The sequence below is a fragment of the Delphinus delphis genome, chromosome 2 (genome assembly GCF_949987515.2).
Source record: "Delphinus delphis chromosome 2, mDelDel1.2, whole genome shotgun sequence".
In the NCBI taxonomy this organism is placed as follows: domain Eukaryota; kingdom Metazoa; phylum Chordata; class Mammalia; order Artiodactyla; family Delphinidae; genus Delphinus; species Delphinus delphis.
In genome coordinates, this window is record NC_082684.1 from 78,571,268 (window position 1) to 78,587,562 (window position 16,295).

The window sequence follows — 16,295 nt, forward strand, 5'->3', positions numbered from 1 at the left end:
ACATCTTTTGCAAGTATTTTCTCCCATTCTGTAGGTTGTCTTTTCATTTTGTTTATGGTTTCCTTCACTTTGCAAAAGCTTGTAAGTTTGACTTGGTCCCATTTGTTCATTTTTGCTTTTATTTCTATTGCCTTGGGAGACTGACCTAAGAAAACATTGGTACGATTTATGTCAGGGAATGTTTTGCCTATGTTCTCTTCTAGGAGTTTTATGGTATCATGTCTTATATTTAAGTCTTTAAGCCATTTTGAGTTTATGTTTGTTTATAGTGTGAGGGTGTGTTCTAAGTTCATTGATTTGCATGTGGCTGTCCAGCTTGCTGGACCACTTGCTGAAGAGACTTCTTCCCATTGTATATCCTTGTCTCCTTTGTCAAAGACTATTTGACCATAGGTGTGTGGGTTTATTTCTGGACTCTCTATTCTTTTTCATTGATCTATACGTCTGTTTTTGTGCCAATACCATGCTGTTTGGATCACTGTAGCTTCGTAGTATTGTCTGAAGTCTGGGAGGGTTATGCCTCTTGCTTTTTTCTTTTTCCTAAGGATTACTTTGGCAATTTTGGGTCTTTTATGATTCCATAGAAATATTAGGATTATTTATTCTAATTCTGTGAAAAATGTCCTGGGTAGTTTGATAGGGGTCACATTAAATCTGTAGATTGCTTTGGGTAGTATGGCCATTTTAATGGTATTAATTCTTCCAACCCAAGAGCATGGGGTATCTAAATGAAAGGAATCTTAAGGCTCATAGAGATTATGACTTGATGATTTTTCTAGACATTTTTAAGATGTCTCGTGTAAGAGTTGTATTATCATTTATGACAGTATTATCTTTTTTTTATTGGAGTATAGTTGCTTTACAATGTTGTGTTAGTTTATACTGTACAGCAAAGTAAATCAGCTATACGTATACATGTATCCCCTTTTTTGGATTTCCTTCCCATATTGGTCACCACAGTGCACTGAGTAGAGTTCCCTGTGCTATACAGTAGGTTCTCATTAGTTACCTTACCTATTTTATACATAGTATCAATAGTGTACATATGTCAATCCCCATCTCCCAATTCATTCCACCCCACCTTCCCCCTTGGTATCCATATCTCTACATCTGTGTCTCTATTTCTGCTTTGCAAATGAGATCACCTATACAACTTTTTTAGATTCCACACATATGCATTAGTATACGATATTTGTTTTTCTCTTTCTGACTTACTTCTGACTTACTTTCTCTCTCTGACTTACTTCACTCTGCATGACAGTCCATCCACGTCTCTACAAATGACCCAATTTCGTTCCTTTTAGTTGCTGAGTACTATTCCATTATATATATGTACCACATATTCTTTATCCATTCCTCTGTTGATGAAATAGCTCATGCAGCTCAATATCAAAAAAGCAAATAGGGGCTTCCCTTGTGGCGCAGTGGTTGACAGTCCGCCTGCTGATGCAGGGGACGCGGGTTCACGCCCCGGTCTGGGAGGATCCCACGTGCTGCGGAGCGGCTGGGCCCGTGGGCCATGGCCGCTGGGCCTGTGCGTCCGGAGCCTGTGCTCCACAGCGGGAGAGGCCGCAGCAGTGAGAGGCCCGCGTACCGCAAAAAAAAAAGCAAATAACCCAATCAAAAAATGGGTGGAGGACCTAAATAGACATTTCTCCAAAGAAGACATACAGGTGGCCAACAAACACATGAAAAGAGGCTCAACATCACTAATTATTAGAAAAATGGAAATCAAAACTACAATGAAGTATCACCTCACACTGCTCAGGATGGCCATCATCAAAAAATCTACAAATATTAAATAAAGGGAACCCTCTTGCACTGTTGGTGGGAATGGTAAATTGATACAACCACTATGAAGAACAGTATGGAGGTTCCTTAAAAAAGTAAAAATAGAACTACCATACGACCCAGCAATCCCACTACTGGGCATATACCCACAGAAAACCATAATTCAAAAAGACACATGCACCCCAATGTTTATTTTCTGATCAGAGAGAAGAATATGTAAAAGAACCACCCCCAAATGAAACCTCCCGGTTTTCCTGTGGTCCCTGCGGAGTGTGGGTTCTTAATCTGTCAATTCAGAATTCTACCTCAGCATCGTTGATTTCCGTAGTAACTTTAAGTATTTTTTCAGTGCATTTAAAAACATTCTCAGAAAAGAGACCATAGGCTTCCCTAGACCATGGGTGTAGAGACAGAGTATGCAAGGATTACAGTGAATTCCTTTGAATCTGAGCAGAACTACTGCAGGTGGTACTGGGTTTATTTTGTGGTAGTGGTTGTTGTGGGGAAAGGGGGAGTGCTGAGCACATGCCAAGGCTCCCAAAGAGACCAGCTATAGCTAGGCTGACCACGTGATCCAGTCTGGCCAGGAATGTTACAATTTAAGCCTTGGCCCAGAGTAATTAGTAATATTCCCCCCTTTCAAAACTATCCCAGAGAGAACCATGAATTATATGGCCACCATTATCAAGAAAGCCATGGTAGTAGATGTAGCGAATTGAGTACAATTGCCAGGACACGTGGTAGGGCCTTCCAACCCCTAATTCGGATTTATTTTGATAATGAATGGGTATAATCAAAGTTAGAAGATTACACAAAGGATATGCTGGAAGAAAATACGATTTTAACCATAATTATTTCTTTCACAGCCAAAAAAGAGCATACAGTGGAAGAAAGTCACTTGGAGAATGCACAGAAAAGGTAAGCAGCTCTGAACTGGCCCCAGGTCTTTCTTTGCCTAGCCATTCTTTTGTTATTATCAAGAACCGTCAACACCAGCCGTCTCCAGCACTTTTTCATCTTCTCTGAAGGCAAACTCTGTACTCATTAAACCATAACTCCCCCGTTCTCTCCTTCCTTCAGCCCCTGGCAACCACCATTCTACTTTCTGTCTCTGTGACTCTGACTGCTCTAAGGTACCTCATGTAAGCAGAATCATACAGAAGGTTTCCCTTTTATGATTGGCTCATCTCACTTAGCAAAATGAATGACTAGCCATTCTTTCTACCCCATCTGCTAAGACTCTGCATCCAGCAGCAATAAGAGTCTAGGGAGAGCTAGAGTGAAAGCTCCAGGAATAGGACTTGGCAATAGTTTTCCTCAAGAAGCAGGGAATCATCCGGAAGTGACTCACCTGCCTCAGCAGTCAGGACACCATTTCCATCTGTTTGCCTCTCCTCCACTGCTCTGCTCCTAGACACTTCACGGACGCTGGGAACAGTGGGGTCCTTCTTAGTGTTACAACTAGATTAAAGCATTATGGAGGATATTGTAAACAAGGGACAAATGGGGAGAAGGGACTTCCCTCTCTATGTGCACAGAAAAGGGGAAGAGACCTCAGAGGTCTTCTATTCCCCCTCCCACCTACCTCAGGCCTCTTCTATGTTCTTCCCTCTCTTCACAGACACCCAAGCGGAACCATCCACCTCACCTGGTAGAGCCCAGTAATCATTGGCTGTGATCCCTCATGGGGGTCTTCCTTTTTTTCAGTTGGCCAGGTTAGTCAGCTTGGCTCTCCCTCCCTCTTAGAAAGGTGAGGGGGGCATACACGGAGGCTTTCTCATATTCAGGGCTGAGAACTGAGATAAATTTTGCTGGGACCCGTTCTACAAGTACGAGAAAATTAAGAGATAAGGACAGGAAACAGTAGATAAGGGAAAATGAGCTTTACGAATGTGTGAGGAGGGGATTTCATTCAGTGCAGGTGAACAAGTTCTAGAAATGGACGTTTTTCCTCCCGTCTCACCACAATCTCCGAGAGTACTGAAAGCCTATAGTCAGTGCTCTGTTCTGCCTTGACAGACACTGACATCTTGCCCTGCTTCCCGCTGTAAGTGCCAATAGAATAAATATGCAGAAGGAAGCAAGACGAGGGCAAATCTTGCATCTTTCTAAGGGCAGACATGTTCTTGGTCATGATTATCATCTCTGCATGATAATCTTTGACAACCAAGACAATCACATGATTCTGTTTATAGATTTTTAGATTGTGCCCCTTTATTGGCCTTATCCCCTATAGAGCTTACATTATCCCTGTAGTAAGCTTCCCTTCATCGGTGTGTCAGGCTGGTGTGTCTGTGTTATAGACGTATCCCATAGGCATGAAAAGGACCATCAACACATGGGTATCAGGCCAAGCAGAATTTCACTTTCTAAGGTGGATGTCAAATTTCTAATTCTTCTTCAGGATTCTTGCTTCAGGAAAAGGGGGCCCGTGTGAGAGGGGCCGAAGTTGGTGCTGTGCATTAGCTATGCTGAGGGGGGTCATAAATTTCGGTTGTCAGCGTTTTCCGTGACTTTGTGGTGAAGGTAGTCTAGCTTTCATGTCATACATGAAATATGTTAGATCCCATCTTTAACGTAGAAACCACAGTTGTTTGGTTACAGTCTTGAAGGAGGTTGGTGGTCAGTGTTGCAACATTCGAGTGAGATTTAGGAAATTCTTATGTTGTATTCTCAAGAGAAACAATTTACTCTGAGGCTAAGGAATATTTGCTTTTCCTCAGCAGTTTCTAAAGGCATGCATGAGGGGCAATAAGCGGATATGTTCCGCCCTGGCATCTCAACACTGCAAAAGTAAAACCGTTCCCTTTGCCGTGGGCTCTTTGATATAATCATTGGCTGAACTCTCAAAATGTTTAGCTGAATCGAAAAGATAGAAATCAGACAAGGAATTACAGCAGAGAGAAAAGGAGTCAGGGAACAGTTGAGAGTGAAGCAGAAAAGTTTCATAGAACACAACATATGATGAGAAATAAATCTTTTCAATGTTGAAAGCTATTTTAGTTATCTGCTGAGAAACAGAAATTTCAAACAGCACGATTGCCCCTTTGTCTCTTGGAGAAAATTCTAATATTGTTGTCAACTAACAGCCGTTTTCATGCCCAAATTTCAGACGGTTTTCAATAATCAGTCTTCTGTGAATCAAAATTAAATCTGAAAGGAAGAGAGTTGTGTTTGGAGCGGGACTGGGTGGGTGGGGAGGAACGTAGTCTAGACCTTATCAGATAGTTGTAGGTTCATATTCTAGCTTTTGGCTTTTCCTAGAACAAAGGGAAATCCAATAAGACACACATCCTCAGAGTGACTTTGTTAAAGTTGCAGAGTGCCAAAGCCAGGCCATCCTCTGCAACTCTGTTTGCTTTGGTTCTCCTGAAGAGGTTCACTTAAACACATAGGGGGGAAAAATGCTGAAATTCACTATTTCCTTTAGGTTTCATACTCTTTGAGGGTTAGCAAGCAGGGCCTCCCAGATCCCCCGGGGGAGAGGTGGTGAAGGGTACATCGTTCAATTCAGAGTTGGGAAAAGTGTGGCCCGCAGGATGATGACATGCTTTTCTCAAGCTCTGCGATAACCCACCAAACAATTCTGTCATTCTCTGAAACCGTACCATCCTTGCAACATCTTGGTCTCACAGTCTACATTCCAAATAACGCTGGAACTGCTGGCGTTGAAGCCCAGTGAGAGGAGTTTCTGTGCTCTTCACTATGTCATCCTGGAAAATAGGAAGATAATTTGCTCCTCTGAAAACGAAAAGTGAAGACTTTCTCTTCTCTATTCATTGTACAAGTAAATTTGTTTCTGTGTTGAAGGTAAACATAATGAAGAGACAAGAATAATGATGTGCTTTGCTGGGGGTCACACACATTACGTACGACTTAGGTGGCAACGGTGTCTAACGTGGAAACAGACCAAAACATGACTCTTTTATTTCTTAAATGCCTGGGTCAGTGAGTATGAACAACAGGGGGTGGGTAGAGCAGAAAAAGCATTTCACGGAGAATCAGGGGACCCAACTCTGCCGATGAATAAGGTCATTCCATCTTTCTGGGTCTCTGTTTTCTCAGCTGTAAGATGGGAACATTGGACAGACTGACAGGTCCATCCCTTCCAGTTCTAAAGGCCCGTGACTCCCTAAGAAATTCATGGCCTGTTCCTTTAGGTTACGGGACTCTCTGCTTACGAATTTCCATGCTACAATCAATGTAATTTTCATTTTGAATGAAATAAAAAGTATATTCAGCGTTTTGACTGCCACAGAATTAGGAGTCACGCCTGGGCAAAAGTGGACATTGCTACTTTCTGGTTTTGCTCCAAAATATGTGTGTTTGGAATTATAAGAGAAGTCCCTCAAGAAATTACGGCAATTACTGCCTTTCTCCACCTATGCACTTCTAGTCTTTTAATAACTGGGAGCCAAAATTCCCTGACCAGTAGTTTTAATTTGCATTAAAAACAGATTTATTATTTACAGAAGCACAAAGAATTTATGGGACTCAGAGCTGCAGCTCCAGCTTGGATCTCACCTAATCATAGCCATGGAATCAATTAACAGTTCATCTGTGAAATGTGATAAAATCTTATGAGATACATAGTGCCCAATAACTGAGACTGAGTTGAAAGTGTGCTGCGTAACAGTAATGGGGCTTCAGGGTTTTACAATCGCCACTGAATAGCGTTCCATTAGAAACTCAGTATTCAGGATGGCCACAAAAAAAAACCAACGCTGTGTCTGAACAGATGATAGAGCATTGAGTAATAAACCTGGCCAGCCATGCCTGCTTTGATTAGTTTCCAACACCCTAGAAAAGGGGCCCGTTTATTTAAGTGTTCCTGCTCATGGCAAATGAGCTTGTGGGGCTTGGAGTGGGTGGGGAGAAGGAATGAGGGCAGAGCTATAAATTGCTGCAAAGCTAGTGCCTCCAAGAAGGGCTGCTTGGGAGGCCTGGGTAGTCATCTGGGAATGAACCTCCAAGGGGTAGGTCAGGAGGTTCTTAGTGATATCTGGGAATCACCCTTGTAAAACCTGGGTTCTTTTCTGACTGGGTTAAAGATCATTTTTTAAGATCAGAAATGGTTTTTCCTCCGATCCTTGCTATATCCTCAATTATATGTATTTTTGTACATTGATGGTTTGTATTCCTGTATCACATCGAGCTTTAAAATGTAGCTTTCTTAAATATCATTTGGTCTACGTCTCTTATTTTACCCTTGAAAAAACTGAGAGCCCAGTGTTGAAGGATTGACCCAAGATTATGAAGCCAGCAGATGCCAGAATAAGGATAGAACAGTCTCTTGATTTTCTGTGAAGCCCTCAACAGATTGATGATTCCCCGCGGGCTCTCTAACTGTCCACTGCTGGTGATACAGAACCCACATGTCATTAGCGTTCCATGTAATCGTTCAACGTAACACAAAGAGCAGGTAAACGACATGGATTTGAGATGAAGAACACACCCCAAAAGTTTTACCTACATACACCCTGGAATTATACATGCTGGTTTTATACAGATAAGATGTGCCCAGGAGTATCCCCAATCATGTTACATGTCTTAGATAATTGGCTTGAACACGTAGGTCTTACTGAGCCACAGTGACTCAAGCCTGGGCTTCTGTGCTAAAGAGAAGCGAAGCGTGTGGGAGAAACTCTCCCGGTGTCCCCTCTCCTCCCCTAATGGGTATTAGCGTTGACAGCCTCTCACCCTCTACCTCACTGTTTTTTCCTCTACATTTGCAGTTTTGAAACAACAGTAGGATATTTTGGGATGAAGCCAAAGTCTGGTGAGAAGGAGATCACACCCAACTACGTGTTTATGGTGTGGTATGAGTTCTGCAGTGACTTCAAGACGATCTGGAAACGGGAGAGTAAAAACATATCTAAAGAAAGGTAAGGCTCTAATAGATTGATTAACACCCCATTCGGGGGTCTTAGGAAACCTCCCTCTCAAACCTAACGAAGTGTGTGCACCTCACCCGTGTCAGTATCGCCTTTCAGATCAAGTGGATGTCGAGGAAGGATTACTGCCTCAGAGTTCATAGGGAAATTCGGGGGAGGTTTGCTGTCCGCACGAGCAAATACACTCACGTGATCTGATAAGTTACACTTTCTTAACCCCTTCCAATTACTAGCTAGTAAATGAAAGGGGAGCTGTGCTAATTAGCAGCAGATTGCTTTTCTGTGTATTTTCATGTTGGCCCAGGCTAAATGAGGCAGCCTTGCTGTCGCAGACAGTACAGACAAATAAAAGTGAATGCTTTTCCCATTAATATACTGAACTTGCATCAAAGGGAAATCTCTGAGAGTCGGGCCACACTTAACACGGTGTTGAAGCCCCGCTCTGGATTTACAGCGCCACTTCTGACTCCCCGTATCCTGCTGAGGACATCAAACTGCGTGCCGCTCGCCTCATTGCAGCCTCCTGATTTTATTAGTTGGGGGTAGAAGGAAAACCTCGGCCCTGAATATAGGGAGAGTGTGTGTGTGTGCGCGCGTTCTCCTTAGAGAGAGACTGAATTGGGCCCTGTTGATCAGAACACAAAAGCATTTCTGCTCGATCAGTGTTTTGATCAGGTTGCCACTGTTCTACAAAGGGTGTCATGGATTTAAACTTCAAACAGGTCTTGCTACTACTCCTGCAGAACAGATGTATGAGAGTGTCATTCAAAGTGGAGTCGGAGACAGATTCTACAAATGAAGGGAAGTGGTTTAATTGTAGCATCTATATCTCACTAAACATTGAGACCTGAAATTCCAAAATTCAGTTATTTTTGCTGTTTACTTTGTAATCAGAGAAACGGTAGGCACGTAATATATCCACGCAGACACACACACACACACAGTACGCTAAAATGTTTTACCTTAAAAAGCTACTTTTAAGGGCTCATAATTTAGAGATTTCTTGACTCAGTCTTACTGAATCTCTAAATATTTTCTCAGGGAATTTTTTCACAAGCCTGCTTTCTTTCTAAGGAAGTCAAAGAGCTTTAAAAATATTTATCAACACATCTTGCCACCATTAACTCTTTTGGAACTTGGAAGTTAAACTGAGTATATCCATTATAGGGAAAAAATGAAGCAGAGAAAAGTTAAGTGACATTGTTAAGAAAATAGATTGTTGATAATAACAGGAAAAAAACAACCCTAAAAATCTTGACATCCCACTCATTGTTCTCACCCTGCAATCTCTTGTTTAGCCCTTGAAGCTAAAATAAACTTCTGTGTTTTGTGAGCCTCAGGGGAAAAGTGACAGAGCCACGTTCCTCTCTCTCTAACAAGGTAGCAGCTGGCCAGTCAGCTCTCCACGTCCACACCCGAAGGCCAGAGAGCCCCTCAGAGGGCCCTGAAGCTCCAGCCTTTGCTAAAGATTTTACACCTGAGATTTTGATCCTAGCCCTTAGTGAATCTGTCCTTGTTGTTGGAGCCCTAAAAATGGTCCCAAAACACCAAAAGAGACGGTAATGAATTGCTTTTCATTTGAATAATCTTCTATTGAAATCGTGAACCGTATTCCACGTGGAGGAGTTTTTCCCTGTCACAAAAGTTAGACCACACTCATTGTGGGCCTGCGGTGGTTCCAACCACCCTTCAGAATGACCTGTTCTCTGATTCCTAGTGATGGGCACTTGCTGTGCTGCTTCCTGGGTATAGCTGGTGAATTGCCTACTTCACACTCTGTAAACCAACACCTTTAAAGGGTCATGACTTCCCGGGACCCTTTTCAGGTCTTCTCATTTAGCAATTTCAGGGGTTTCTTCATTCCAGCCGTGCTTTGTGAGATAGATCACCAAGGTTTCCAACCTCAAACAACATCTCTGAAAGTTAACGATGGCTCATAAAGTATTTGTGGAAGCAGCCTGTTTACAAAAATCTTTTTGTTAAGAAATGTTAGCGCATTATATATATTACTGCTCATGCAGTTCAGTAAACTGGTTAATATCCAGGGTTTTCTCGTGAAGTGAGGATTTTTTTTTCAGTTGTTCTCTATCTGCTAAGGGTTTTAGCTTTTAAACGATTGGAATCACGTATTCGTTGTGGTGACATAAGCGAATTGAATTCTTCTATTACAATCAAATGACAAACAATATGATTGCTTTGTCTTGACCCATATTTAATGATGTTTGATATTGTCATTTTTTATTGTACTTCTCCAGCAAATCCCAACAACACTAAATGTCAGGAGGTAACGTAAGATACTATGAAGACATCCTCAAAAATTAAATTCATAATCAAATGAAAACCTCATAGCTTGTAATTATTAGGGGAAAAAAACCACTATAGTTGGGGATCCCATCCAAAGGAATTTCAAAGGTATTTGAAGGCCAACTAAACCCCAAAAATCACTGAGAAAAATTAAGGATCAATAATAGTATTTTCAAAGAGACAGATTCACTTCCAAATGAAATGGAAGTTTTGAAAACTACTTTAGGTCACTTGAGGTCAATTTTAAGGGATAGAGAATATTTACTTCTTGTTCTGTTTAGTATGGTTTCCAGGGACGCACATTAGCTTGATGCAAAATCGAAATGGTGCAGCTCCACAGCAGGGTAACAGCTACCCCTCATGAGACCCAGAATGATGTCTGAACACACAGGTGACTGATAAAAACGTCCAGTGTGCTTGTGCCTTGAAAATGAATGATAAACCCCCTATCATTAAGCTGGTATCAGGACACAATTCTGTATTTGAGTAGAATAGACATCGTATTTCACTGGGAATATGGTTTACCTGCAGATTAACTCTCAGTAGAAGAGCAGGCTACTGTATGATGGTATATTAATGGCATGTAACTTTGCTTGTCGTGTATGCCAATATTAGGCAAAATAGAAAACTTCTGAGTCTAGGCCCAAATCCAGAGCGCCTCGCTCCCTAGACCTTCAGTCTGTGACCCATTCAGTCCTCATGGTGCCCCTAGTACTAGAACTCATCCTCCAGTGAAGTATACCAGGTCCTTCTCTTACCCCTGCTGAGTACTTACTGGCAGTGCTCAGTAGTGTAAAAAAGACCTCTAGAGAGAGAGTTGAAACCCAGCATTTTTATGTCATTCGTTTGCTTTGTGATCTCGGGCCAGTCACTTATTGCCAGGAGGACCCAAATATCATATCTGTAAAATGTATGTATTGGGATGAAGCAGGAACCAAATGTTCACTAAGATATTTTCTAGCTCAAAATCTCTGTGAATCTAGAAACTACTTTTTTTTTTTTTTAATATTTTGAGAAACTGTTTTATTTCTGAGATAACGCCCCTCACCTTTGCTCTTGAGCTCATAGGGGATGATGCTGAAAGACATTCCAAGCCAAGGTCTGGTGGTGAGTGGGGAAGAGATTTGGGGGCAGGGAGAATTTTCACTGTCCTCTTGGACTTGGTAAATGTCTACAGCTTCCTTGGCTTACGCTCCCAGTTCCTCCCCTAAAATACTAAGGTTGGTCTTGAAGACCACTTTTTTTTTTTTTTTTTTTTTTTTTTTTTTTTTTTTTTTTTCCGTACGCGGGCCTCTCACTGTTGCAGCCTCTCCCGTTGCGGAGCACAGGCTCCGGACGCGCAGGCTCAGCGGTCATGGCTCACGGGCCCAGCCGCTCCGCGGCACGTGGGATCCTCCCAGACCTGGGCACGAACCCGCGTCCCCTGCATCGGCAGGCGGACTCTCAACCACTGCGCCACCAGGGAAGCCCGACCACATTTTTTTAACTGAAAGTATACACACACAAATATTTTCATCTGCATCCAACATTGCGTTTACTGGTTTATGAAAGTTCATCGAGATTTTTATTCTGAGAGGCAGCTTTGCCTCAATTTTACCTTTTCATGCAGGTTTGTATTTGTGTCTCTTGACAGCCAAACCAGTCAATGAATTTTTGCAACACACATTTCTTCCACCTATTAAATCAACAGATTATTCGAGCATATGCATAGTTGCAAGGAGATAACCTAATTTTTGCTGCTACCTTTATTGACTATTCTTTACTCATTTTCTGCTTTTTCTTTTTTTTTTTCCTGTTTAATTATTCTGGGATTACAACCCTTCCTTATGAAGTTTTCCACTATTTAGAATATGTTAAGACTGCTCCCCACATATGCCCACACATGCACGCACAGAGGCCACAAACGACTACTCCCTACAAAATGAGCTATGAATTTGCAAAAGGTAAAGAAGTCCTAGGGGGCTCATGACTCCAGGAATAAAGTCTTGGCAAATAGTTCAACCCTGAGCCAAAGCAGACTTTAAAAGTACCATTTAAAAACCCATAAGGGGTAAATAATGAGTGAATAAGGAGTTTGGTGAATTTTATGTGAAATGCAACTAAGACATTTCATTATATACATAACTATAATTTACACCATGGGGGAATGGATGGTTAGTTTGGGGGTTTTTAGTTCAGCTAAATAACAACAGAGTTTTTGTTTTAGGTGTATTACTTGCAGTTATTATGGTTAATTTTGCAACTGCCATACCCTTGACAGCAGAGCTGTTGTGGAGTTATCTCAAAGCTGTTCTCAGGGCTCACTGCTCAGGTCACTTTAGGACCAGGAGCTGGGGACTTAGAGAGGCCATCACTCAACCCACAAAGAAGCCGTTGATTGCAGTGTAGACATCGCAGGAATTCCTCTCTTTATATGATAGTTATTCCTGGAAAAAGTTCCATAAACTAAAATTTTTATTTATTCAATCATGATCATTACAGTAACGTCTAACAAGTTACCCTAACCCTCTGTTATGTGGTTAAATGATTTATATACACTTAACTGCTAAGAAGCTTCATATGTTAAAGGACCCCTTTAATAATACGAATAATCACCCCCAAGTTACTCGGCAAAACTTTGAATTTTCCTAAGTCACATTTGAAGGCAGTTCTGTACAAATACACAAACAGTAAATGTCCCAACAAGCTAACTTATAAACAGAATGTGTGATTATTGTAATCACAAAGAAGAAAACCCACTTATTTCCCAAGCAATGAATTTAAAACTATTTCTGCAAAATTAAAAATATGCCATGAGTAAGGAGAGGGGATAGTAGACTTCTAAATGGTAAAAATTATGGGATCATTGATTCTTAAAAATTAAAACACCTCTTTTGACCCTCTTTCCTCTGGAAACTAGCGATCTCCTGTTCCTTCCATCTTCTTAAAAGAAGAGTTTATATACATTTCCTCATTTCTTTTTCCATAACACACATCCACTACTTTCTGTATCAGTAAGAATAAAGCCTCGGCTGCCATAACAAAGACCAAAGTAACTGTTGCTTAAACAAGAAAAATTTATTTTACTTTTGCCTAACAATCTGAGTATAAATTGTTTAGAAGTTCAGAACCCAGATTCCTCTTCTCTTGTGGCCACCATCATTAGGTGTGGTCCTTGTTCACAAGTGTAAAGATGACTCACATCACGTCCGCCAGCACCACTGCTGCACCACTGCTGCTGAGTTCCTGCCAGTAGAAAGGGGAGGGCACACCATTTCCTTTAAAGGGGGGGTGGACCTGGAAGGTACACGTATTTCATTGAGCAAAACTTAGTCTCACGGCTATATGCAAGGGAGACCAGGAAATGCAAGTTTATCTGGGAGCCATGGGCCCAGCTGAAGACTCATGGGTTCCATTACTAAAGGGAGCAGAAGAAATGGATGTTGAGACTACTGGCAGACTTTGCCACCTTTCCCATTTGTGAAATCAGACAACTAACTCCTTGGCACTACTAGCTTTTGACAGTGATGATAGTTTCTTCCATCTTGAAGATGCTCTGAGGGTATTCTGGGTTTCCTTCTGCAAAGGTGACTGCCACTCTTCTTTTTCCTTCATCGGTTCATCTTCTTCTTCTATTCCTTAAGTGTGGACCTTCCCCAGGGTTCAGATCTCTGTTCCTCTTTTCTGCTCTGTACTCTATCCCTAGTTAATCCCAACCATTCTCATCGCTTCACCTGTCACCTCTTTGCCAAGTCCTCCTACCCAGAAACAACCTCTTAGTTCTAAGTCTTAGATCTCCTACTTCACGCTAAACGTTCCCACCGGCTGCCCAACTTTCATCTGCAATTCAGTATGCCTACTCTGAGGGTCCCTAAATTTCACTTGCACCCTTCTCCTCCTCCTAGTAGCCAAAGGCAGGCTGGAAACCTGAACTGTCTTTAATGCTCCAAGATTCACTTTCCACCCGCGGCTAACTTCTCAGTTTTGCCTCCTTGGTGGTTATTCTTTTTCATCCTGTTTTCTCGGTGGCTTTGCCTAGTTCGGGACCTCGTCTCTCACCTGGATTATTGCTACATCCTTCTGACTGTTCTCTCTGCCTATAGTTTTTCTATTTCCTCTTCATTGGCCCTTAATATTGTATCCAGCTATCTTTCTAAAACAAGTTAGATCACATCTATTTCTTTGAACATATCCTGTTTAAGTATATTCTGTTCTGAAATAAAGGGAAGAAAATCAGCCATGATCGGTACTTATATTCATGAACTTTGGGGGCCTTACAACAGCCCTGAAAAAATGTATTCCTATTGTGCAGATAGGCAGAGGAGAGAGTAAACGAATTACCAACATCACAGTTTCACTCCTAAGCAAGAGAATGGGGATAATGACCTAGGTCTTATGTGACACTAAAGCTTGAGCTTCTTCAAGTATTCTGTATTTCTCCCAAATTAGAGCATGAGCCTCCAAAAACTTGCCTTAACTCACTTTCCAACCTCATTTCCCATATCTTCATCCCCCACATACCCATGATATTGACTCAGTGTTTCTCACATCTACACATTCTTGCCTGGTGTTCTCATTGGGTAATTTCTTTACATTGCATTGTCCCAGTTATTTCCTGCTGGTCAAAACATAGTCATCTTCTAAGGGCGACCTCCAAAACCTCTCCCCTTAAAGTCTTCTGAAATACCCCTAAGTAAAAGAATTAACATCTTTCTCTGGTCTCGGATAGCATATTTTTCTTACGATCCTTTTGCACTTAATTCCTTCCAACTTGTTACTTTAGTACTTTACGTGTCTTTTTCCACCTTTAGGACATAAACCCATTCCTTATCGTATCTTCTATGGTGCATTCTCCAGCACAGAGCCCGCTAATTGTTTACTGATAGAGAAAGGACTTCACAACGTAGTACTGAGCACTGAAGATCCTGGGCAGTGTGAGTTTGGAGGAGGAAATGATTCCTAAGGAATGAGGAGGCCAGGGAGGGCTTTGGGAAGATGGTTAGCCATCAACGGGGCCACCCTCCACGGAAGTTGTAGAAGGGATTCAGAAGCCAGTACGGGAATGTTGGATGTCAGCTGCTCCCCAATCTGGCAGGTCTTCCAAATCACCTGGAGAGCTTTGTAAAAAAGTAAGCAGATCTACCAAATCAGAATCCCAGAGGATTAGAACCTAGGGATCTGCAGTTTCAGAAAGCTCCTTGTAGAGAGGATGAGTAAGAACACATTTTGTGTTTGGTTGCCTCAGTAAATACCTTGGCTTCATCCCTTGCTGAAATCTATCAGGTCAGCTTTGGAGATGGGAGGAAGAAGTTCATCTTCCCAAGGGATTCTTACTACGTGCAGCCAAGTTTAGGAACTATTAGACTCAGGTGATGCTGAAGGTCTCTTCCAGCCCTGATTTCCTGTGGTTTTAGGTGGGAAATAAGCTGGACATTGACAGAGCAAATGAATTCAGTCAGCTAAGTAGAGATGAAAGGGGTAAGGACATCTTGGAGATCACATGGCAAAGGCCTGGGCTTGGAAGGCTCAACTCACATTTTGGAGGAATCACATAGTATGATCTCAGGGGCCAGCCTAATTGCTGTGTTTCCTGTGCGTCCTCGGAGTACACACCGTCTCTCATCTCATTTGCACTTTGCATTCCCATAACATAAATGGGCACCACTTAATCAGCTTGATTTGAGCACGTACTTTCAAAATACCTATTCATTCTTAAGTGCTGTACAAGCTATGAGACCCTATTCTGGAAGAGCGTAATCTGGCGATCACAATGCCTCCTTCATAAAGCTTTCCCCAATCTCTGTGAGCTATCTTTCCTCCAAAACTGGGGCAGGGGGAGATGGTTACTATCTCTTTAATTTTGGCATTAGCGATTTCTTTTTCATTCATTTTCTTATGGACACTTCCCCCTCAAATAAATCATAAGCTGTAGAAGACAAGGGCAATGCCTCATACTTCTTTGTTCTCTCTCTAGCATCTTATATTTCCTTATACGTAGTGAGTGCTCAATTAATATTTGTCGAACAAATAAACAGTCACTGTGTTTTCGTTTGCCACGTTGAAATTGATTACGGAATTTGCTGTCTACTGCTGATAGATGAGAGATCTTATTTATTTAGACTTTGGTGGTAGAATTCCCCAAACATATCCCATATGGGTTGCTTTTGCTCAAGTATCTAAAATCTTTATAGCTTGGTTAAAGAGGATAGACATGTTCAAAACAAGAAAGACTAGTTAATGGGGTAAAACAGTCACCTTCTCTGTTCTTGCCTGTATTACTTTCAATTTGTCTTAAAAAAAAAAAAGAAAGAAAGAAAGAAAGAAGGG

The 16,295-nt window shown here is 41.7% G+C and overlaps 1 protein-coding gene across 1 annotated transcript in view; it reads left to right on the top strand.

Moving 5' to 3' along the window:
• FMN1 (formin 1) overlaps nucleotides 1-16,295 on the top strand; it is a 400,563-nt gene that overhangs the window by 364,560 nt on the left and 19,708 nt on the right. Inside the window, exons 15-16 of the mRNA XM_060003541.1 lie at nucleotides 2,658-2,709; nucleotides 7,527-7,676. Of these exons, the coding sequence (XP_059859524.1) occupies nucleotides 2,658-2,709; nucleotides 7,527-7,676 (202 nt within the window). The remainder of the gene's footprint in view (nucleotides 1-2,657; nucleotides 2,710-7,526; nucleotides 7,677-16,295) is intronic.